This window comes from Oryctolagus cuniculus, chromosome 7, assembly GCF_964237555.1.
Source record: "Oryctolagus cuniculus chromosome 7, mOryCun1.1, whole genome shotgun sequence".
In the NCBI taxonomy this organism is placed as follows: Eukaryota; Metazoa; Chordata; class Mammalia; order Lagomorpha; family Leporidae; genus Oryctolagus; species Oryctolagus cuniculus.
The window spans coordinates 145889970-145915337 of record NC_091438.1 but is presented as its reverse complement, the minus strand read 5'-3'; the positions used below and the strand labels follow the sequence as shown (position 1 = coordinate 145915337).

At 44.1% G+C, this 25368-nt stretch overlaps 1 protein-coding gene and 1 long non-coding RNA gene across 5 annotated transcripts in view; both read left to right on the top strand.

The window, feature by feature from the left end:
- Positions 1–25368, top strand: part of MACO1 (macoilin 1) — a 77546-nt gene that overhangs the window by 20173 nt on the left and 32005 nt on the right. For 3 of the 4 annotated variants that reach the window (XM_051856658.2, XM_070079064.1, XM_070079063.1), the window contains 5 exons: positions 4689–4830; positions 5939–6065; positions 12872–12995; positions 17290–17468; positions 18989–19490. In XM_051856658.2, the coding sequence (XP_051712618.1) occupies positions 4689–4830; positions 5939–6065; positions 12872–12995; positions 17290–17468; positions 18989–19490 (1074 nt within the window). The remainder of the gene's footprint in view (positions 1–4688; positions 4831–5938; positions 6066–12871; positions 12996–17289; positions 17469–18988; positions 19491–25368) is intronic. The other variant, XM_070079065.1, reaches the window with a different exon arrangement.
- The window catches only part of LOC138850710 (uncharacterized), a 5178-nt gene continuing 4482 nt past the window's right edge, over positions 24673–25368 (top strand). The window contains exon 1 of the long non-coding RNA XR_011390836.1: positions 24673–25356. This is a non-coding gene — a long non-coding RNA (uncharacterized lncRNA). The remainder of the gene's footprint in view (positions 25357–25368) is intronic.

Here is a 25368-nt window from a genome sequence, read left to right as displayed (position 1 = left end):
ACAAACCTTATAGTTAATGTCCACTTTGAAAGAATCATTGCCATTAAACCTAATATTTGCATATGCCTTTTCTTTACTTCCCTGGTACCCAGAATAGAGGATTAGAAGGCTGCAAAAAGGCATTATTGGTTTCCTGAATTACTTTAGAAAATGCCTTTTTATTGTAGTTATGCTTTATAATTTTGTTCAATATGTTTTGTAGTTTTTAGAAAATTCATTTGGGTCTGAGAATCAAAGTAACATCCCTTCAAGCTATAACAGTGAACTATGTACATAAAGCTGTTTGATATGTAATCATATTTTCTTCATGGCTTAAAAGAAAAATTTTGAAATGCCACAATGTTAAAGCCCTGTTTCGTTTTCTTTCCTTTTGGAATGTCGTCTTTTTAGATTGGTCAAAATCTTAGGACCTTCACAATGTGGAAGGAGAGGTATTAGTGGGTCTCTATACTAGTGAGCAGTTAGCCATCTTTTAACTTCTGTCCAGGCACCTGCAGAATGAGGAGACATGATTTACTGCTACAGAAGACTGTGACTATTGAGTCAGCTTTCTTTTTAAGAATTTTTTTTGAAAGGCATAGAGAGAGGGGGAGAGACAGAGAAAGAGATCTTCCATCCACTGGTTAATCCCCAAATGGCAGCAAGGACCTCCATTCAGGTCTCCCACATGGGTGGCGGGGCCCAGATATGTGGGCTATCTTCTGCTTTCCCAGGTACATTAGCAGGGAGCTGGATCTAAAGTGGAGCAGCTGGACTTGAACCAGCACTCTGATATGGGACGCAAGCTTTGCAGGCAGCAGCTTAACCACTGTGCCAAAATGCTGGCCCCAGGCAGCTTTGTTAAACTTTCTAAAACTATAAGACTGAAGTGACTTGATAGAATTAAAGATTGACTCAAAAACAGAGAAAATCAGCTTTGTTAATTAGGTTGGTTGAGAGGCAGAGTTACAGAGACGGGGAGAAAGAGAGAAAGGTCTTCCATCTTTTGGTTCACTCCCCAAATGGTCACAATGGCCAGCGCTTAGCTCATCTGAAACCAGGAGCCAGGAGCTTCTTCCAGGTTTCCTATATGGGTACAGGGGCCCAAGCACTTGGGCCATCTTCCACTGCTTTCCCAGGCCATTCCCAGGGAGCTGGATCAGAAGAGGAGCAGGTGGAACTCGAACTGGCACATATATGGGATGCTGGCACTGCAGGCAGAGGCTTAGCCCACACAGTGCCAGCCCCTATGTTGTCTCTTGTTTTGAGAGACAAGCCCTCCTGAAAGGGGAGCCAGAAGAGACCTAAGGGTATTGCATATGTTAGTGAAAGATGAAGTTTCCTTAGAAGTCTGGGCTTATAAACTGTAACTCAGTAAGAACTGGGTGTCAAGGAACATCAAAGGTATGAAAGAAGTTTCTTGAAAAAAAAACAAAATATATAAAGAACCTCCTAGCTTTGACATTACAGGCTTGGGGAAGAGTAGTCACTCACAAAGGTGCTCCTTTTTGTGTTGCCTTAGCTTAAATGATTAGATTTTAAGAACATCTTCAGGATTCTTTTTTTTTTTAAGATTCATTTATTTATATGAAAGTCAGAGTTACATAGAGAGAGAAGGAGAAATGTGTAGAGACAGAGAGAGGTCTTCTAACCGATGGTTCACTCCCCAATTGGCTGCAATGGCCGGAGCTGCGCTGATCCGAAGCCAGGAGCCAGGAACTTCTTCTGGATCTCCCCATGTGGGTGCAGGGGTCCAAGGACTTGGGCCATCCTCTACTGCTTTCCCAGGCCATAGCAGAGAGCTGGATTGGAAGTGGAGCAGCTGGGACTCGAACCAGCACCTGTATGGATGCCGGCATTGCAGGCGGCGGCTTTACCCACTATACCACAGCGCTGGACCCAGTGATTAGATTTTGTAAAGACATTCAACAGACTTCTGTTCTCTGGTTAGTGCTGTCTAAACGGAAAAGCAATGTTGCCAACCTGACTGAACACCTGCCATGTCTAGGGGGCATTTGGGGAAGATGGCAGCTGGTGATACTGTTCCTTCTCCGCCCAGGCAATGGTAGCACCTAGACAGGAGGAGTGGTCTCATCAGTTCCCTTCCAGGGCAGCTCCCCAGGAAACAGGATTAATCAGGAAAATATCTGCATTTTCATGCCATTTTTGAGGTGTCTTAGAAACGAGGTAGAGACTGTTATTCTATCTTCAATACCTAGAAGCAGTTCTGGACACAGGGAAAAGTCTTTTTGCTTTAAAATATAGCAGCTTGGACATCTAGCTTCCAACTAGGTTTGTGTTCCTGGATACCTGCGTGGCTCAGTTGTTCCTTCTAATAAACGGGCATTGTGCTCCACTGGGTTAGTTATGGATTTAATGAGTGAGAATGAGAGCTCTGTCCTCATCTGGCCAGCGAAACTAGTAAAATGAAACTGAAAGGTAGGACTTGGGCTCCAGCTGTGTTCTTTTGCTTCACTTTGGGTTCCCTGGTTTTAGAGCACATTTCCTTTTTTTTTTTTTTTTTTTTTTTTTTTTTACAGGCAGAGTGGACAGTGAGAGAGAGAGACAGAGAGAAAGGTCTTCCTTTGCTGTTGGTTCACCCTCCAATGGCCGCCGTGGCCGGCGTACCACACTGATCCAATGGCAGGAGCCAGGTGCTTTTCCTGGTCTCCCATGGGGTGCAGGGCCCAAGCACTTGGGCCATCCTCCACTGCACTCCCTGGCCACAGCAGAGAGCTGGCCTGGAAGAGGGGCAACCGGGACAGAATCCGGCGCCCCGACCGGGACTAGAACCCGGTGTGCCGGTGCCGCAAGGCGGAGGATTAGCCTAGTAAGCCGCGGCGCCGACCATAGAGCACATTTCTTAAATAGAAACTTATCAAACCCAAAGGAAGTCCTAAGAATTAATCCTAGATGAGAAGTTGTGTATCATCATGGATACTGTGCGACTGAGGGTCACAGATGTTTGTTCTTAACACGCTTTACCTGTGTGGCTTCAGAAGCCTCAGAAACCTTCAGTACTGAATTTTGCTTTTGTTTTCTTTTTTTTTGCCAAACTGTATAAGCCCTTTTGTATGTCATTGAAATGTATTTTAAAATCATAATTTTGGGGGCCGGCGCTGTGGCATAGCGGGTAAGGCCGCCACCTGCAGTGCTGGCATCCCATATGGGCACTGGTTTGAGACCCGGCTGCTCCACTTCCAATCCAGCTCCCTGCTATGGCCTGGGAAAGCAGTGGATTATGGCCCAAGTCCTTGGGCCCCTGCACCCACAGAGGAGATCCAGAGGAAGCTCCTGGCTCCTGCTTCAGATCGGCACAGCTCCAGCTGTGGCAGCCAATTGAGGAGTGAACCAGTGGATGGAAGACCTCTCTTTCTCTCTCTCTGCCTCTACTTCTCTGTGAAACTGTTACTTTCAAGCAAAATAAATAAATCTTAAAAAAAAAATCATGATTTTGTTGTTGGTGGTTAGCTCTAGCCAAAGTCAAAGTGAATTTTAGATATGTCCAACCCATGTATTTCAGGAAACATAAGTTAATTCATTTGAGAGGTCAAGACAGAGATATCTCCCATCTGTTGGTTCACTCCCCAAATGCCTGCAAAGCCAAGATCCCCGAACTCAATCGAGGTCTCCCATGTGAGTGACAGAGACCCAACTTGAGCCATCACCTGCTGCTTTCTGTGATGTGCATTGGCAGGAAGCTGGACTGGAGGCAGAGGCAGACTTGGACCCTCGCATAGTGACAGGAATGCAGGCTCCCAAACCTGACTCGTGGCGCACCACACTCCCACCCATCCCAGGAAACCCAGTTTTAATAAATTTTACCTCCAAAATTGGTGGGCTTAGGGACGCAGAAAATGGAAGCTTACTAATTGGTAGAATCTAAAGGTTTCTAATGAACTGGAAGATGGACTCACAGATTATATTAAAAATTTTTTTAATCTATGTCCTTACCTTGTTTGAGCGGTTGCAGTGGTTAGATATGTGTCCAAAGTGTCTTGTCAAAGCATATTTTGGTTTAACATAAACCAGAAGGAACTGAACACATTGACACCTCAGCTAGAGCATAGTTTGGATGCTTAAGGATTTTTTTTTCATTAATGCACATTTTTGGGCCCTCACAGCCCTTGGTGGTGACTGGCAACTGCTCCCAAAGTTGGTTTCTATTTTGGGGAAGTCATTTGGTTTTTGTTTGGTTAGTGCAGATGAATATTATATAGATGTGCGAGAGGAGAAAGGGGAAAAAAGGCAGAATTCCGGAAGCATGGAGGGATGTGCATGAAGAATTGCAAAGACTATTCAAACAGATGTAGGAAGGGCGGGGAAACAACAAATTTGAAGGCTTTTCAGCTGTGACATTCTCTTCTAATGAACAGCTTGAAAGCCATAATTTTGAGTGTTGCAGTATTTTAAAGTCAGACACTTAACACATTTTTTAAAATAGTGGTAAAATCTTAATGTTTTTTCCTCATCTCAAATGGAATTAAGCATTTTTTGGCCATCATCTTAACTTGGTTGGTGTGGCTCTCAGATGAGCACCAGGACTTTGGAAATTCAGATGGTCCATGGAAGCATCTCTTTCTATCATCATTGTTTTCACGGTATATGTAGTGAATTTTTAATCTCTTTTAGAGAGAATCAGCACATTTTCTCTTTATTAATTCTTCATAAATGACCTCAAGTTAATTCTTTATTTTTATATTTTGCAGTACATTTTTATACCTGAAATTCCTGGTAGTGTGGGCACTTGTCCTCCTGGCAGATTTTGTCCTGGAGTTCAGATTTGAATACCTGTGGCCATTCTGGCTTTTCATCAGAAGCGTCTATGACTCCTTCAGATACCAGGGACTGGTATGTGTACTAATACTGCTCTCCATGTATGAGGGATTTCATTTCCCTTCTAAGAAAATCTTCAGTGGCTGAGAGTGAGCTGCTTAAAGTAGATATTATTAAGCAATACTTAGGTGACTATATTGGGATGAGCTAATAAAACCTGTGGACTGAAGGGGCTGGGCAGAGGACTTTGGTCGAAAGACAGAGTAGTGGAAGAAGCAGTGCTTGCCCAGTCCTAGACCTGTTTCTGAAGCCTCTGCCACGGTGTTAGTGACTGGGTTAGAGTTGGTACAGTAGTTCTTAATTGTTTTTGGTCTCAGGACCTCTTTATACACTGAAAAATTATTGAGAACTCCAAAGATCTTTTGGTAATATGAACTACATTTATCCATATTTACTGTATTAGAAATTAAAACAAAAATTTTAAAAGCATTAGTTCATATTTATTAATTCTGTTAAGATTTATTGATTCATTAAAAATAATAAGTATCATGTTAATACAAACTACATTTTAAATGAAAAATAACTTTTCAAGATAAATAGAAGAGTGGCTCCATTTTGCAGATCTCTTGATTGTCTTGGCTCAATAAAGACAGCTGAATTCTCATACCTCCTTCTGAACTCTGTTATGTTAGAACAGCTCATGTAGCTTCTAGAAAATTCTACCCTTTTATGAGTGAATGAGCATGAACAAGGCAGATAACATCCTAATGTTATTATGAGAACCCTTTTGAACTCGGATACGCACTGAGAGAAACTCAGAGATACCCCACTCTCCCTCCCAGGAATCCCTGGGCTGTATTTTGAGAACTACTGGCTTAGGGCAAGGACACAGACTTGGGCTTGTTCCCTTGGTTTTTGTGTTAGTTCTACTGTGTGCTACAGCCACAGATTACAACTGTAGCTCTCCTACCCAGCCCTGGTGCTCTTTTAGAAATCCATGCCCTTACCTTTTTAATCCATGTTTTATATGGTTGATTTTAAGGGTTTAAAATTTCCTGTTAACTTTCTCTGAAGTTACCACTTAGTGGTTTCAATGATTTTGTCCAATGTGCTTTTAGTAACCTCTGTTTGAAAATAGTAAGTCCTAAGATGTGTTTTAATTTTGTTTTGTTTTTCTTTTTAGGCCTTCTCAGTATTTTTTGTTTGTGTAGCATTCACGTCAAATATAATATGTCTGCTGTTCATCCCCATACAGTGGCTTTTTTTTGCTGCTAGCACATACGTGTGGGTTCAGTATGTATGGCATACAGGTAAGTCTAAAAACTTCCTTAGATGGAATAAAATCTTAGATTCAAGTTGTAAAAATGTGATAATTTCTTCGAATAAATTATTTAGAGTGGAGTTTAATGTGAACTTTTAAAATTTCTTTTATTTATTTAGTTTATTTGAGAGGCAGAGAGAGAGATCAGTCCTCCGTCTGCTGGTTCACTCCCCAGATACCTGCAACAGCTCAGGCTGGCCTGAGCTGAAGGCACTCAGGCCAGGTCTCCCATGTAGGTGGCAGGCTCTCCACTGCTTGAACCATTATTTGCGCCTCCCAAGGTGCACATTAGCGAGAAACTGGAATCAGGAGCAGAGCCAGGACTTGAACCCAGGCACTCGGATACAGAGTATAGCATCCCAGGTGGTGTCTATTTGGTCAGGTCAAATGCCTGACCCTAATGTGGACATTTTAAAGTGATCTCTTCCTAATAGATTGTATGCCTTTACAAATATATTTTTTTTTTTATTATTTGAATCAAACATTTAAGCTTTTAAAAGATTTGATATTTTGATTGTAGGCATTTCAACTACCAACTCTCATTGTATAGATATTCACTTTAAAAAAAGTTTAAATGATTCCTGTTTAGATTTACATGAGGACAGCCATGTGCTAAGTAAGGAAAATGTTCATGGAATTTCACACTGAAAAGAGTGTCAGAGGTCAATTAAGTAAACCGTTCGTTTGGTACAAGAATACCCACAGTGTCCCTCTGGCACATGGTGGTTTTACGCCTGATTGAAAACCTATAGTGACAAAAAACTTTTTTCCCTGGCACACTTGTCCATTTTGGAGCAACTATAATATAAAATTCTTGCTCATATTGAGCTAAAATTTTCCTACTTAACAGCTTTTTTTTTTTTAATTTGCTTTATTTATTTGAAAAACAGTGGGAGAAAGAGGGAGGGAATGAGAGTGGGAGGGAGGGACGGAGCTCTTCCATCCGCTGGTTCACTCCCCAAATGACTGCAACTGCCGGGGTTGGGCCAGGATGCAGCCAGGAGCCAGAAACTCCATCCTGGTCTCCCATGTACGTGTCTGGGACCCAAGTCCCTGGGCCATCTTCCACTGCCAGTGCCACCCCCACCCCTTTTACTTTTGACTAAGTGTCTTAAACCATTTTTGGACTTGCTGATTTCTTAAGATGATATAAAAAAGCTTTTCTCAGAAAAATATGTGGAAATCCACGAAACTTTTCCTCAAAATTTCAGGGGCCTACAGGCCATCCCCTCCAGTCAAAACATTGCACCTCTGAATGAGTAGTCTCCCTTCCATGTTAATACTCCTTTAGACATTTGAAGAATGTCATATCTATCTTCTTAAGTTGGCAAAATCATCTCTGGTTTCACCAGCTTTTCCTTGTTTAGTGCCTTGAGCACTGTGGCCGTCCTGGCCTCTCTAGTTCTTAGTGGTTCCATGTTCTGTTTTCAGATACGTTCTAACTAGAGTGGAGTCACACAGCCACCGTCCTTCTTCTTAGAGCTATACTTACGTTACTGCAAACTGAGGTCGGATGAGATACTTCAGTGGCTGCAGCCCGCTGTGAAAGCTTGCCTATGGAATGCTCTGGTATTTGAAGGTGGCTCTCAGAGTCACACCTGTCTGCAAAGCTGCACGAAGCTTGACGGACTCGTAGGCCCAGCTGTACCCTGTAGGCTTTGGAGCCCTGAGGGAGAGCCAAACACAGTTCTGCAGCAGCGTTCATCCTCTTCTCCAGGCCGCCAGGAGAATGATGTTGGCTCATTTAGAAGACACACAGTTGAGCCTGGTTACAAGTAGCCACTATGAACATGGTTTTCTCCCTGTTTAACTCTTTTATATCTGACTTGATTTATGAGCTACCATGAAGGTTCTTTTTTTTTTTAATTTATTTATATATTTGGAAGTCAGAGCAAGAGAGAGAGAGAGATAGAGCTTCCATCTACTGCTTTTTTCCCCGAATAGCTGTAACAGACCTGGGCCAGGCTGGACCCAGGAGTTAGGAACTCTCTCCTGGTCTCCCACATGGGTGGCAGGGGCCCAATCATTTGGGCCATCTTCTACTGCTGTCCCAGACACATTAACAGGAAGCTGGATTGGAAGCAGAGCATCTGAGACTTAGAGCAGCAGTGGGGGGTTAACCCACTGCATCACAACAACAGCCCCTACCGTGAAGATTCTTTAGTCTGCTTTCCTCTAATTAAAGTGATTTCCTCTGCACCATTTTCACCTGTATTTTCTTGTCCTGGGCCTCAGTGTCCAGTGAGTTGCTATTTACACTTGTCACAGTCTCTTGGTCTCAGTTTCTTCTCTCTCATATGAAGGTGAAGTAATCTAGATGATGTTTAAGAGAGCCTTCTAGTTCAGAAATTCTGTGACTCTGATGAGTTATGGTGATTCCCTAATGTCCTTCAGTAATGTCTTAGTAGTAGAGAGGAAACCATGTAAGTACTTATAGACCCTCTTTGGTAGTTCAGTGACTGACCCCGTGGGACAGCAATATAGCTAGTGCCATAAAAATGACCCTGAGCTCTCCTCAGTGCTCGGCTCAGAGATGCCTGCTTTTAGCTAAACTGTGAAATATATATATTTTTTTAATTTTAAAGAAAAACAGACAGAAAAACCACCCTTCCACTGGTTCATTCTTTACATGCCCAAAATAGCCCCTAGCTGGGGCCAGAGGGTAACAGGGACCCAACTACTTGTGCCATCACCTGCTCCTCTCACAGTGGGTATTTTTAGGAAGCTGGAATTGGGAGCAGAGCTGGAACTCAAATCCAGGCACTCTGGTATGGGACATGGCATTCCCAGCAGCGTCTTAACCACTGCGCCAGACCAGACTTTTAATTTGGAATGATTAGTGTTTAGACAAACAAATGAAATGAAAAAAGAAAAAAAAAAAAAACCTTTGTGTTCTAATTGGGCCCAACAAATAGAAGTACCACTTATGTGACTTACGAGTTAATTTTTTTTCCAATTTTTTTATATTAACATTTAAAAAATTTATTTATTTATTTATTTTTTGACAGGCAGAGTTAGGCAGTGAGAGAGAGACAGAGAGAGAGTTATAGGCTGTGTGAGAGAGAGACAGAGAGAAAGGTCTTCCTTCCGTTGGTTCACTCCCCAAACGGCCGGTGCTGCGCTGATCTAAAGCCAGGAGCCGGGTGCTTCCTCCTGGTCTTCCATGTGGGTGCAGGGACCCAAGCACTTGGGCCATCCTCCACTGCCTTCCCTGGCCATGGCAGAGAGCTGGACTGGAAGAAGAGCAACCAGGACTAGTACCTGGCACCCCAACCAGAACTAGAACCTGGGGTGCCGGCACCGCAGGCGGAAGATTAGCCAAGCGAGCCATGGCGCCAGCCATTTTTTTCCAATTGTTAGAACTTAAAATTATTTCTTAAGAATGTTAGAAATGGGAGTTGGTGCTGTGGCATAGTGGGTGAAGCTGCCACCTGCAATGCTAGCGTACCATATGGGTGTGGGTTCAGTCTTGGCTGCTCCATTTCCCATCCAGCTCTCTGCTATGGCCTGGGAAAGCAGCAGAGGATGGCCCAAATCCTCAGGCCCCTGCACCCACATGGGAGACCCAGAAGCTCCTAGCTCCTGGCTTCAGACCGCCCAGCTCAGGACAGTGCAGCCATTTGGGTGAATCAGTGAATAGAAGATCTCTCTCTCTCTCTCTCTGTAACTCTGCCTTTCAAATAAAATAAATAAATATTAAAGAAAAAAGGATATTAGAAATGTCTTCAGCACAGTGGAGCAACTAGAGTTTACAGTAATGCGTTATTCACTGTAGAAAGAACTGGAAGAGAGGAGCTGGAAGGCTCAAAACATAAAGAAAAGGTAAGGAACTAGAAATGCTGTTGCCTGATTTGATCAACTCATTCTATATGCATGTGTTGAAGTACCCCATAAAAATGTACAAGTATTACATGTTAAGCAAAAATTTCAGAATTAACTTGACAGCTTATAGCAGCTGATTGAAGGTGGGTATGATTTCAGGAGACATGAAAAGCTGTGTTCTGTAAAATCAGACACTGAAGAGATGAGCAGAATTATAAAATAATGCCATTCTTCTTACTAGTTTTTTTATGTTTGGAAAATACAGCTATTTCTCATAAAATATAATATTTATGTTGTATACATGTTAACATTTTTAAATTGAGTAAATGAGGGGCTGACATTTGCTGCAGCAGACTGCTTGGGACTATTGCATTTCATCTCAGAGCACCTGAGTTTGAGTTCTGGCTCTGCTTCTGATTCCAGCTCGCTGCCGATGGGCACCCTGGGAGGCACCAAGGGATGGCTCCAGCACTTGGGTTCCTGCCACTTAGTGTGGGAGACCCAGATTGAGTTCTTGGCTCCTGGCTTTGACCTGGCCCAGTTCTGGCTGTGGTGGGCATTTGGGAAAAGAACCAGTGGGTGCTAGATCTCTCACTGTCTCTCTCTGCCTTTCAAATAAATAAAATTAAAATGAATAAATTAATAAGTTTTTTCTTAATAAAAAGAGTATCACAGGGGACTAGCATTGTGACACAGAGTTTGAGCTGCCACCTGCAATGCTGGCAGCCCACATAGGAGGGCCAGTTTAAGTCTCAGCTGCTCTGCTTAATGTGCCTGGAAAGGCAGTGGATGATGGTCCAAGTACTTGGGCCCCGCCACCCATGTGAGAAACTAGGATGGAGTTCCTGGCTCCTGGCTTCACCTGGCCCTGCCCTGGCTGTGCTGCCAGCAGGTGAAAGATTCTCTCCCCCCTACACACACCCCATTGCTCTGCCTTTCAAATACATAAGTAAATCTCTTAGAAAAAAAGAATATTAGGAATGGTTGATGAAATTATATATGCCTGTGGAAGAGTGATGATAATGTTTTCCTTGATATTAAGAAAGTGAAAAAAAAAAAAAAACCCCGAGGATATAAAACTGAACATACAACATAACGATTTTATTTGTTTAAATATTTTTTCGGGGCTGGCATTGTGATACAGCAGATAAAGATGCCACCTACAAGCTGGCATCCCATATGAGCACTGGTTCAAGTCCACCTCCTTGCTAATGTGCCTGGGAAAGCAGCAGAAGATGGCCCAAATGCTTGGCCTCTGCATCTCCGTGAGCGAGCCACGAGAAGGTCCTGGCTCCTGGCTTCGGCCTATCTAGCCCTGCTGGTCTTTGCAGCCATCTGGGGAGTAAATCAGTGGATGGAAGGCCTCTCTGTCTGTCTCTCTAACCTTGCCTTTCAAATAGCTAAAATAAATCTTTTTTAAAAAATAAATGAAAAATTCTTTCAGTGTAGTTTTATTCATTTGATAGATACAGAATTACATATTTTTCTGTAATATGCTTATATTCATCTTAACTTTGTAAGTTAATATGGAGGGTAAGAATATAAATTTTTGAAATTATTTTTGAAAATGCATTATTCTGTGGATTTCTATTTTTCTTTCAAAGTTATGAAAATCCCTGTTTTTGGTATGTCAAATCCGTAAGAATGGATGAAGTTATTAGCTCCCTTCACAGAGTTTCCAGTGTTAACTCCAGGACAAGGTCTAGGGTACCTGGGCTCTCCTTAAAGCAGATCCAGTACTGCCCGTGAGCTGGGGCCAGATTTGCTGAAACTCCGGCCTTGACTTTTGTCTTCATCAAAATGAGGAAGTTGGGCTAAATGAACTTTCTGATTTCCAGATTCTATAGTTTGGGTTTTTTTTTTAGTTTCATCCCAGAGATCCATAGGACAAAGGCTTCAAGTCACTGGTTCCGTCCCAGTCAGGTCTGTGTAACCCACATTCATAAACCCCTCACCATAAGTCGTGTCCTCACTCAGACAGGCGTGGCCTTCAGATTTTGTTTCTGAGACCGATGAACATTTCCCACTATTTACTTCTTGTTTTCTCTGTTGCAGGTTGCTTTTTCCTCCCTTGAAAATTATTTTTAATTACAAAAGGAATATGAGCTGTGGTTAAAATTTTTAAATAGTAATTTAATGTCAGAAAAACGTTTCTTTGTCCTAAAACTCATTCTTACCTAAGAATTTCATGTTTTAAATATCATTCTGTGACAACACAGATCTTCCATTCTCTGGATAAGCTGCAACATACTTCATTGTATAGATCTATCATAATTTAAAGTTCCCAGTTACTAGATACTTAAATGAATTCTAAATTTTTTGTTATTGCAAATGATGCTGCAGTGAATGTTCTTATACATTTATTTCAGAGCTCTTCTGTATTTTTATAGGCTAGGTTTCTAGAAGTAGAGTTTCTGAGTCCAAAGTACAAATATTTTAAAACTAATTATGCAGCCAAATTGCCTCTAATGATGTTGCCCCAATTTCTGTTGCTGCCAAGGATGAGAATGAACCTCGCCCCCCACTCTTTCTGCACTGTTATTTATCTTTTAAATTTCTTGCCTAATAGGTTGAGAAAATGAAATCTGATTGTCTTAACTTACATTTTCCTACTCAGTAGATAAGTTGGGTGTTTTTTCATGTTTTTCAACCACCTGTATTTCTTTTATGATTTGCAGTTTTTTCCTTCAGTTGCCTTTTTATTGATTTATAGGAGCTCTTTGTGTTATGACTATGAATCGTTTGTTTTACATACATTATAAATATTTTCTGCCAGAATGTTTGTCTTTTTTTTTTAAGTAATTCAGTGTAATTGTTTGTCATATAAAAGCTTTCAGTTTGGACCAAATTGTTTTTTAGTTCAGTTGGAAGTCTTAATAGAAGTTACTGTAGTTGAATCAGTCTCCCAAACACCCCATCTGTTATGTTAGTTAATATGGCATTGATACTTGTCTCTCTACTGCTTTCCCACAGAAAGGGGAGTGTGTTTGCCTACAGTGTCCCTCTGGATTCTCTTTGTTTATATTGAAGCAGCAATTAGATTTAAAGATCTCAAAAATTTTCACGTAGACCTTTGTCGTCCATTTGCTGCTCACTGGTAAGTATTCTGTATTTTCATAATTTATCATTCATTTTGACGTAGAATGGTAAATTCAACTGCGAATTTTTTTCTTGGAGACTTTACATGAACCCAGAAAGCAGCATATCATGGGAGTGGAGAGCAGGAGCCCTCCTTTTTGGCAAATGAGTATCTGAATCCCAGCTCTGTCCCCTAACAGCCTCATTCTCTTTAAGCCTCAGTTTCCTTACCTATCTGGTGAAACTGAGATGATATATGTGAAGTATCTCACTTAATCCCAAGCATGTAGGTGACTGATAAATGTCAGCTGTTTTTATTATAATCAAATAATAGTCCAAAAAGTCTTGATGAACTATATGGCTATTTTAGCAAGCTTAAAAGAACTTAGGGGGCTAGTGCTGTGGCGCAGTGGGTTAACACCCTGGCCTGAAGTGCCCAGTATCCCATATGGGCGCTGGTTCGAGAACTGGCTGCTCCACTTCCGATCCAGCTCTCTGCTATGGCCTGGGAAAGCAGTAGAAGATAGCCCAAGTCTTTGGGCCCCTGCACCCACATGGGAGACCCAGAAGAAGCTCCAGGCTCCTGGCTTTGGATTGGCGCAGCTCCAGCTGTTGCTGCCAAGTGGGGAGTGAACCAGTGGATGGAAGAGCCCTCTCTCTCTCGCTGCCTTTCCTCTCTCTGTGTAACTCTTTCAAATAAATAAATAAATCTAAAAAAAAAAAAAAAAAAAAAAAAAAAAAACTTAGAATTTCCTTATTTATGAAAGACAATATTATTAATAGTATTTGAAGGAATGTTATTTCTCTTTTATGAAATGTAAATGAATATTAAGATATTTGACTTTGGGGCTGGCGCCGTGGCATAGCAGGTAAAGCTGCCTCCTGCAGTGCCGGCATCCCATATGGGCACCAGTTTGAGTCCCGGCTGCACCACTTCCAATCCAGCTTCCTGCTATGGCCTAGGAAAGCAGCAGAAGATGGCCCAAGCACCCACATGGGAGACCCAGAAGAAGCTCCTGGCTCCTGGCTTCAGTGTTGCAGCCATTTGGGGAGCAAATGAGCAGATGGAAGATCTCTCTCTCTGTCTCCTTGCCTCTGTCTCTATGTAACTCTGGCTTTCAAATAAATAAATGAATAAATCCTTAAAAAATATTTAATTTTAATCATGAAATACTTTTGAAAACTGAGCTTGATTCTAGTAATGTACATCTCTTTTCAAAATATCAATTTTTGCTAATATGTATGACAAAAAATAAACAAGGATCAAATACTGTTTCCAGTATTTTTAGCAAGTGAATTAAATAAACCTGCTCAATAACACTTACCACTTCAGAGGCCAGCCTTGTGGTGTAACAGGTAAAGCTACTGCTTGTGATGCCGGCATCATATATGGGCACTGGTTTACTTCCTGGCTGCTACACTTCCAATCCAGCTCCCTTACTCTTGGCCTGGGAAAAACAGCGGAAGATGGCCCAAGTACTTGGCCCCTGCCACCCGAGTGGGAGACCTATGTGAAGCTCTTGGCTCCAGGCTTCAGTGTGGGTCAGCCTGGGCCGTTGCAGGCATCTGGGGAGTGAACCAGCGAATGGAAGATCTGTCTCTCTGTAACTCTGACTTTCAAATAAATAAATAAATCTTTAAAAAAAAAAAAAAACCGTATCACTTCAAATTTGTAGAAAGATCACAGACCAAATTGGGGGCCGGCGCTGTGGCATAGTGAGTAAGCCACCACCTACTGTGCCGGCATCCCATATGGGCGCTGGTTTGGGTCCCGGCTGCTCCACTTCCAATCCAGCTCTCTGCTATGGCCTAGAAAAACAGTGGAAGATGGCCCAAGTCCTTGGGCCCCTGCACCAGTGTGGGAGACCCAGAGGAAGCTCCTGGCTCCTGGCGTCAGATTGGTGCAGTTCCAGCTGTTGCGGCCAATTGGGGACTGAACCAGTGGATGGCAAACCTCTCTCTCTCTCTCTCTCTGCCTCTCTCGCTGCCTCTCCTCTTTCTGTGTAACTCTGACTTCTAAGTAAAATAAATAAATCTTTAAATTGATAATTGGTGTCTAATCTTGTTTAATTTTTAAAATATTTTTCAAAGATTTACTTTATTTATTTGAAAGAGTTTCAGAGAGAGAGGAAGGGGCAGAGAGAGAGCGAGCTTCCATTCTCTGGTTCACTGCCCAGATGGCTACAACTGCCAGGGCTCTGCCAAACCCAAGCCAGGAGCCAGGAATTTCTTCCCAGTTCGCTCCTGTGGGTACAGGGGCCCAAATACTTGGGCCATCTTCCACTGCTTTCCCAAGAGTGTTAGCAAGGAGCTGAATCAGAAGTGGAGCACATGGGCCAGTGCTGTGGCATAGTGGGTAAAGCTGCTACCTGCAGTTCCAGCAACCTTTAAGGGCACCAGTTCGAGTCCTGGCTGCTTCACTTCTAATCCAGCTCTCTGCTATAGCCTGGGAAAGCAGTAGAGGATGGCCCAAGTCCTTGGGACCCTGCACCCACGTGGGAGATCTGGAAGAAGCTCCTGGTTCCTGGCTTCGAATTGGCACAGCTCCAGCCATTGCAGCCATCTGGGTGGGGAGTGAATGGGTGAAGGGCCTCTCTGTCTCTCTCTCTGCCTCTTCCTCTCTGTAACTCTGCCTTTCAAATAAATAAATAAATATTTCAAAAAAAGTGGAGTAGGTGGGACTCGAACTGGCACCCAAATGGGATGCTGATGCCACAAGTGGCGTCTTTACCCACTGTGTCACAATGCCAGCCCCTCAAGTCTTTTTTATTTTATTTTATTTTTTATTTTTTGACAGGCAGAGTGGACAGTGAAAGAGAGAGACAGAGAGAAAGGTCTTCCTTTGCCGTTGGTTCACCCTCTAATGGCCGCTGCAGCTGGTGCCCTGCGGCCAGTGCACCGCGCTGATCCGAAGGCAGGAGCCAAGTGCTTCTCCTGGTCTCCCATGGGGTGCAGGGCCCAAGTAGTTGGGCCATCGTCCACTGCACTCCCTGGCCACAGCAGAGAGCTGGCCTGGAAGAGGGGCTACCGGGACAGAAACCGGCGCCCCAACCGGGACTAGAAACCGGTGTGCCGGCGCCACAAGGCAGAGGATTAGCCTATTGAGCCGCGGTGCTGGCCCCCTCAAGTCTTTTTTAAAAAGGTTTATTTCAAAGGTAGAGTGATAGGGAGACATCTTCCATTTGCTGGTTCACTCCCCAAATGCCCACAACATTCAGGCCTGGGTCAGCCCAAAACCACGAGCCAGGAACTCTCACCTGCTCTCCCCCGTGGATGGCAGAGCCCCAAGTGCTTGGACCATCCTCCACTGTCTTCCCAGGCACATTATCAGGAAGCTGAAACAGAAGCCGAGTAGCAGGAACTTGAACCGGCACTCTGATAGGGGATGCTGGCATCACAGGTAGTGGCTTAACCTGTGCTGCAATGCCAGCCTCAACTGTTAAGTTAATATTAGTGAAGCTTAGTGTGGGTTTTACAGTGTTTGCAGAGGCTTAGAAATGAAAGGCAGAGTGATGAGTTGAATTAAAATATTCCGACTTTCCGTCCTGTAGATGAGAGTTATAAGTACATATGGTGTGATTTCGTGTAGTACAAACCAAATGTTAGCACTGATAATTTCAGGGACTTATTTATTTACTTATTTACTTTTTAAAGATTTATTTATTTATTGGAAAAGCAGAGCATCAGAGAAAGAGAAAGATCTTCTAGCTGCTGGTTCACTTTCCAAATGCCCACAGTAGCCAAGGCTGGGCCAGGCTAAGCCAAGGCCAGGAATTCCATCTGGTCTCCCGCATGAGTAGCAACAACCCAAGTGCTTGAGCCGCCTTTTGCTTCTTCCCAGGGTGTAAAGTAGCAGAAAGCTAGAATCGTAGGCGGAGGTGGGACTCAAACCCAGGCTCTCTGATGCAGGATGCAGTGTCTTGAAGCTTTAGATTTTTAACACTCATGATGTGTACTTGTGACCACTCTTAACGTCTGCACTTTCAGTTGTACAAGCACACGCATGCCTCAGTTTGGTGCATACGGCAGATCGATGTTTCTTCAAAGACGGCAGCCACTGTGTGTGACAGGCACTCTGGTGACGTCGGCAGGAAGAGCTCTCTTACGGTCCAGCGGTCCCCTTCCCTGGGGGTTTGCTCTGTGGGCCAGCTGCCTCTGATTTCTGTGGCAGGCATCACATTTCCTTGTGTGGTCACTGCCTGCTCTCCTCCCCTAGAATCTTTTGATTTTAAGTCAAAGGGATCCTCATGTGCTTGATGTATGAGTTGTTTGTTTTAAACTTGCAATCACTGGCTGGATTGTCTTCTTTCCAGTATCGGGTACCCCGTGGTGACTTTGGGTTTTGGCTTCAAAAGTTACGTGAGCTACAAGATGCGGTTAAGGAAGCAAAAGGAAGTACAAAAAGAGAACGAATTTTACATGCAGCTTCTCCAGCAAGCCCTGCCCCCAGAGCAGCAGATGCTGCAGAAGCAGGAGAAGGAGGCGGAGGAAGGTAGGCCTTCGCCCCAGCGCGCTACCTCAGAGGCTGTCACTGTTTTACCTCCCAGTAAATCTCCTTTTTTTTAATTTGTTTTTGGAAAAATAGCTAGGATTTTAGATTTTCCTGTTTTCTGGTATTCCTCCTCAGGGCCATTGTTTTGTTTGCTAATGAAATACAGAGTATGAGTGGAATTTTTTTTTTACCTATTCTCTGAAGACCATGTACTTCCAAATAGTTTTATTATTTTTAGATCTTATTTCATATTTTATTTACCGTAAGTACTTTAAAGTATTTATTGTCAATAACACAATAGTAAGTGTGTGGGTTTGGGTTGAAACAAGCTAGGAACCAAAGTCTGAGCCCGCTGGGGATGTGCACATGAGGTTTCTAACCAGACGTCTTTTGGATGGGCTCTGACAGCTGGGTCAGTGCTCCCAGAGCTGTATCTGACGGCTCTTCTCTCGGGCGTTTAACCCATAGAAATGGAGGAACTGACAGGGGTACCAGTTTTCTCTGGTTTGGAGTGGGAAATTTGTGGTCATTTTTTTTTTTAAGATTTATTTATTTGAAAGGCAGAGTTACAGAGAGACAGAGGAAGAGAGAGAAAGAGGAGAGAGAGAGAGAGAAAGAGAGAGGTCTTCCATCTGCAACCCACTCCCCAAGTAGCTGCAATGGCTGGAACTGTGCTGATCCGAAGCCAGGAGCCAGGAGCCTCTTCTAGGTCTCCCATGCGGGTGCAGGGGCCCAAGGACTTGGGCCACCCTCCTCTGCCTGCCCAGGTCACAGCAGAAAGCTGGATCGGAATTGGAGCAGCCGGGACTTGAACTGGTGCCCACATGGGGTGTCAGCACTGCAGGTGGCGGCTCCACCTGCTGCACCACAGTGCCTGCCCCATGATCATGGTTTTAATATGATTAAAATATGTATCAAAATTTTTCTCCAACGTGGTGCAAAAAAAAAAAAAAATCTCTTCAACTAGACCTTAACAGATTGGAATGTGTGGACCTGATACAAATAGTCTGGTAAATGCTGTAGATTTCTTAGTACCTCAACACTGGAGTCAAGAAAAAGGATAGTTGTCATTTATCCCAAAATCATACCTCCTTTTGTTGCTTTTTCTTCAGTAAAGGTGTTAGCAGTTGCTTGATCCAGGCCTCTTTAAAGTATGGGCTCACAGGAGAGCGATCTTCCTCTCATGCCAGTGACAGCAAGTTTGATTTGATGGATACATGAAGTATGACTTAATTATAAAATTTCAGTCTTACATTCAAGGCCAAGCATTTAGTGGCTTTGCTGTCCATGATAGTGACTTTCTGGATCTGCAGCTTTTCAGATGTGTTTGGATTTGCTTCGTTAAGTTAGCATCCTATTCTCTGAGTTACTGCTTCTAATGAGTTTGCAAGTTAATGTAGTAAATTTCTAAGCTTAGATAATACAGTTCATTGAATCTGTCTATTCTGTGTTTTTAAAAAAACTAAATATTCTGGTATGGGTTTTTTTGTTTGTTGGTTGGTTTGTTTTTGGTATTGTAGCAGCCAAAGGGTTACCTGATATGGATTCCTCAATCCTCATACACCACAACGGAGGTATTCCAGCCAACAAAAAACTCTCCACAACTTTGCCAGAGATAGAATACCGAGAAAAAGGGAAAGAAAAGGACAAGGATGCCAAAAAACACAACCTTGGGATAAATAACAACAATATTCTACAACCTGTAGACTCTAAAATACAAGAAATTGAGTATATGGAGAACCATATCAATAGTAAAAGATTAAATAACGATCTTGTGGGAAGTACAGAAAATCTCTTGAAAGAGGACTCATGCACTGCTTCCTCAAAAAATTACAAAAATGCCAGTGGGGTTGTGAACTCCTCACCTCGAAGTCACAGCGCCGCGAACGGGAGCATTCCTTCCTCGTCCAGCAAAAACGAGAAGAAGCAGAAATGCACTAGCAAGAGCCCAAGTACACACAAGGACTTAATGGAGAACTGTATTCCTAATAACCAGCTAAGCAAACCAGATGCCCTGGTCAGGTGAGTGTGTGTGCTGTATCCTTACCAACACTTCCCAGTAAACTTCACACGCTCTGAAAAGCAAACGCCCCCATTGGGCCTGCAGGAATTGTTTGAGATCAGATCCTGTGACTGGTGACGTTTTGCTGTTTGTTTGACTTGGGTTTGGTGGCCACCTGTGTCACTGTCTTGCAGCCTTGACCTCAACTCTTCCCAGTGTTCCGAGTAAGAGACGAAGGTGATTGCTTTCCACACCTCACAGATCTGCGTGTAACCTGGTTGTTGTGCTGGTATCGAAAGGCACTGCTCTGGTCCTGCTCCTTTTATGTTTGCATATCCAGAGTTCTTTCGGCAGGGCCACAAAAGGAAGAGTTTGTTCCCTGTTCATACAAATCTCCCGATCTGTCAAGCAGCTACAGATGGGGAGGAGGTTTGAGAAGGTTGTCTTTTATACCTTGTGCGTGTTTCACTTGTCTATCTGTGCCTAGAATGTGATTTATCCCTAGGTCATTCTGGAAAATTTAGGTTTGAAAAATAATCTCTTTCGCAACATTCCCTAGGCAAACACAATGCTAGACATGGATTTTAATCAGAAATGTTTCTTTTCTTATCTTTAATTAAAAGAATAACATCATCATATTACATTGATGGGCCCAGGCTTAATTTTGCCATTTTTTTAAAGATTTATTTCTATTTATTTGAAAGGCAGAGACAAAGAGGTCTTCCATCTACTGGTTCACTCCCTAAATGGCCGCAAGGCTAGAGCTGGGCTGATCCGAAGTCAGGAGCCTGGAGGTTCTTCCAGGTCTCCCATGTGGGTATAAGGGCCCAAGCACTCTTCCACTGCTTTCCCAGGCACATTAGCAGGGAGCTGGATTGGAAGTGGTGCAGCCGGGACTGAAACTGGCGCCCACATGGGATATCAGCACTAAGGCGGTAGCTTTACCTGCTACGCCAGAGCTCCAGCCCCTTTGCCGTGTTTTTTATGTGACTTACATTACGCAAACACGAATGTGTTCCTTTTACCTCGATTCTTTTATCTGAAAACCGAAGTCCAAACTGGAGCTAGTGAGTTATCTTCTGTTCCTCTTCCTTTGGCTTGCTTTAAAACCAAGGATGGTTTATATAGGAGGAGCATGTCCAGCGCTAGATAATCAGTCTGTTCTCATTTTCTGATCGGCAGCTAGACTGGGGGAAATAGAATAGGTTTCTGTTGCTGTGGGCTTGAGAGGTTTCCTGGCCCCTGTTCTTTTGGATGCATGCTGTTGCTATTGCTGGGCTGGCCTCCACTTCCGGCGGTTGTGACGTTCTGCCCACCATGCCCTGCAGTGGAAACAGCAGAGAACACTCCTCCAAATACCCATGGGAGAAAGACCTGTTTGTTGACCTTCTATTTCAGAAGGAATTTCCCACAAATCCACTAAATGCTGTAATTGAAGCATCTGCCACAAGCTATTTAATATCCTTTCTCCTACACAATTTTAATAATAACAGTCAAGCCAAACAGCTTTCCTCTGTTGGTTGTTACAGAAGAGAGCAGTCCAGGCTCAGTCTTGTGACACCATCTCTCGTGGGTCCCTGTCGTGATGTGGATTGATTCTACTACCTGATCTGCCGTTACTAGAGAAGCCCAGAGACCCAGAGAGCCAGCTGTCTAGGGAACTAGGTGTGATGGCCTGCTTCTGGGGGCTGTGCCTCTTCCTGTGGTCACTGATACGTATCCCACCTTCACCAGTAGGGCCCTGGGCATGTGGTCAAATAAATGAAAGAGTAGCATATTTAAGTAGTTTTGTAGGCTTCCTTAGGATTACTTTCAACTTTTAGAATGATGTTATAAAAAATAAGAGGATGGGCCGGCGCCGCGGCTCACTAGGCTAATCCTCCACCTTGTGGCGCCGGCACACCAGGTTCTAGTCCTGGTTGGGGTGCTGGATTCTGTCCCGGTTGCCCCTCTTCCAGGCCAGCTCTCTGCTGTGGCCAGGGAGTGCAGTGGAGGATGGCCCAGGTGCTTGGGCCCTGCACCCCATGAGAGACCAGGAAAAGCACCTGGCTCCTGGCTCCTGCCATCGGATCAGTGCGGTGCGCCGGCCACAGCGCGCTGGCCGCGGCGGCCATTGAAGGGTGAACCAACGGCAAAGGAAGACCTTTCTCTCTGACTCTCTCTCTCACTGTCCACTCTGCCTGTCAAAAAAAAAAAAAAAAAAAGAGAGAGAGAGAGGATGACCTAAATATCTAACAATGAGGAGCATTTAAATTAGTTATGGTTCAATCATTTGATAGACTTTTAATACAGACATTACAAAATCATGCTTTTGAGCCATATTAAAGAATATGGGAAAGTACTCATGACATACTTTCTTATGAAGAAAGTAGAAACAAATTAATTAAAAACCATTTTTTTTCTAATACACACAGAGAAGAGATTTTCAGGGTGGATGTGCGGCATCCCAGCTCAGAATGGCAGGGGTTGAGTTCTGCCTCCTCTTCCCATCCAGCTTTCTACCAACGCACTTGCTAGGAGGCAGCAGATGATGATCCAAGTGCTTGGATTCTTGCCACCCACCTGAAGACCTAGATGGATGGAGTTCCAGGTTCCTGGCTCTGGCCCGCCCCAGCCCTGACTTTCACAGGCATTTGGAGAGTGAACCAGTGGATGGAAGCTCTCTTTCTGTGCCTCTCTGTCATTCTGCCTTTTAAATAAACAAATATGTCTATCTTATCTTTTTTTTTAAAGAGAAATTTGAAGGGAAAAGAACCAAATGTTCACAACAGTTATTACCCCTTGGGTAGTCTTGGGCATTTTTTTTCTTTTTACTTTCATGTGTTTTCAGATTTTTCTGTTGCCAAAAATGGGAGAGTTTCAGTGGAAAGTTCTATCTGAGCAGATTATCCAGCTTGGTTGTAGTGAGCTTTATCTCACTTCCCCTTCCCCTTGCCTAGCTCCTGTTTCCTCTTGTTTGACTTCATGTGTGTGATGATGAGTAGTAATGCGATTCTGACTGATCCCAGCCTGACGTGTTTGATGTGTTAGCCAGAGACTGGCTTTGTTATCTTCAGATGGAGAAGGGTGCACTCGTCGGTCCCCGAGGCTCCGTGGAGTGCCGATGTCCACAGGCTGACAGCGCCTACACACACGGAGTTGTGCACGGTTCAGACTCGCTGTAACTTCCATGGGGTTGTTTTAGCCATGGCATTGATTGCCCTTTTTCAAATGTTTAAGAAAAGAATTGAAAACAGGTGTTGTGGTAATCCTTAGTGCTGCCACAGCGGTTGCTCTGCAGCTGTGTCTTCCCTCCACGTGGCTGAGGACTGCTGTGTTTGAGGAACGAGTTCAGGGACTTTGGGGGACAGTTTCATTAGTCTCCCACTTTGAGGTAGGATTCTTCTAGTTTGCTGTGATTGTCCAAGTCAGGTGTGGTGGCCGCTGCCTGTGAAGGAGCAAGCAGCGGTACCTTCCACGCACGTGGACGTTCCCTCGTGTGCCGTCTGCCGCAGGTAGGAAACAGCAGGATGCAGGCCAAACCTGGCGCGCTGCCTGTTTTTGTAAAAATAAGTGTTATTGGAGCACTGCCATTCCCTTGAATTTCCCTGCTGTCCGTGGTGGCTTTTGTCCCACAGTGGCAGGGTTGAGTGACCGCGGCAGAAGCAGTGTGGCCTGCAAAGCTGAAAACACATGTTATCTGGCCCATTACAGGAGAGAGGGCTGCACTCTGTTACAGGCCCGTTACAGGAGAGAGGGCTGCACTCTGTTACGGGCCCGTTACAGGAGAGAGGGCTGCACTCTGTTACGGGCCCGTTACAGGACAGAGGGCTGCAGTCTGTTACAGGCCCGTTACAGGAGAGAGGGCTGCAGTCTGTTACAGGCCCGTTACAGGAGAGAGGGCTGCGCTCTGTTACGGGCCCGTTACAGGAGAGAGGGCTGCGCTCTGTTACGGGCCCGTTACAGGAGAGAGGGCTGCACTCTGTTACGGGCCCGTTACAGGAGAGAGGGCTGCAGTCTGTTACGGGCCCGTTACAGGAGAGAGGGCTGCACTCTGTTACGGGCCCGTTACAGGAGAGAGGGCTGCAGTCTGTTACGGGCCCGTTACAGGAGAGAGGGCTGCAGTCTGTTACGGGCCCGTTACAGGAGAGAGGGCTGCACTCTGTTACGGGCCCGTTACCCCCCAGGAGAGAGGGCTGCACTCTGTTACCGTTACAGGAGAGAGGGCTGCGCTCTGTTACGGGCCCGTTACAGGAGAGAGGGCTGCAGTCCGGTATGCAGCGGCCAGTTGTTCGGAGGCTCTTTCCTCTTACCACATTAGGAGCTAGTCAGGCTCATAAGGACAGAAGCTGGACCTGTTTATTTTTATAATTCTCTGTAAAAATCAAGTACTTGGTGAATGTTTAATTCATGCATGGCAAAGGATAAGGAACTGAGTGAATGGAGAAGGCTCTGGGTTGCCAGGAAATTCAGGACAGTGTGGAGCGGAAGGGGCTGGATCGATGGCTGAGTAAACAGATGTGGGGGAGGTGGGGAGCTTGGAGATCCTCAGTGTCGCCTGAGGGATCTAGTCCCTGGGAGAGTGGGCATTTGCCAAAGCCAGCCCAAAGCCCTCTTTTGGCTTGACAAATACATGTCTTGTAAAACGATCCTGTTTCTTCCAGCTTGATTTCTGAATTTTTTCAAAAGATTTATTTATTTATTTATTTGAAGGATAGTGTTACAGACAGACAGAGAAAAGAGAGAGAGGTCTTTCCATCTGCTGATTCATTCCCCAAATAGCTGAAACAGCCGGAGCTGAGCCAATCTGAAGCCAGGAGTCGGGAGCTTCCAGGTCTTCCACACAGGTGCAGGGGCCCAAGGCATTTGGACCATCTTCCACTGCCTTTCCCAGGCCATAGCAGAGAGCGGGATTGAAAGTGGAGCAGCTGGGACTCGAACCGGCGCCCATATGGGATGCTGGCATCGCAGGCAGTGTCCTTTACCCACTACGCCACATTGCCAGACCCAAGATCTGTTATTTTAACTAAATGCTAGATCAGAAAGGAATAATGTACATTAAAGTAAGGTTCAAATGTTTTCATGAGTGGTGTCCAGGGATATTTTAAGTATGAAAATTTAGGCAAAGAACAGGGAAAATAGGCTAGCCACTGTGACAAAAATCACTGTTAAGATTGTGGTGTATTTTATTCTTAACAGCAATTTTAAATAGTTGTGGCCATGTGTTTTGTTTTTTTTTTTATAGATTTTATTTTTTTAGAGCAGTTTTAAGTTCATAGAAAATAGAGAGTGAGGTCCAGAGATTGCTCATCTGCCTCTGCACCCTCACGTTCCTAGCTTACCCACCCCCCCCCCCCGGAAGGGCACATTTATTGCACTGATGAACCCGCACTGGCACATCCTTATCACCCTAAGTCTGTAGTGCACCTTAGGGTTCACCCGTGGCATTGTACTTCTGTGGTTTGGGCAGATGGGCAGTGACGAGCATCCACCATGATGGTATCTTGAGAGCTCTGTGTGCTGCTTATTCGTCCCTCTGTGGTCCTCTGTTCCTAGCATAGTTTTGCCTTTTCTAGAATATCACGTAGTTGAAGTTGTATGGTGTGTAGCCTTTTCAGACTGGCTTCTTTCACTTAGGAGTATGCATTTAAATTCCTACTTGTCCTTTTATGAATTAATAGAACATTTCTTTTTAGCACTGAATATATTCCATTCTCCTGAGGCACCACAGTTTATCCGTTTGCCTGCCAAAGGACGTCTTTGTTGCCTCCAAGTTAATAGTCCTGAATAAATCTACCATAAACACATTTTTGTGCAGGTTTTAATGTGGGCATAAGTTTTCTCTCTTTATTAAAATAATTTTTAAAAATTTATTTGGAACGCAGAGTGACAGAAGATAAGAGACAGGCAGAGAGCTTC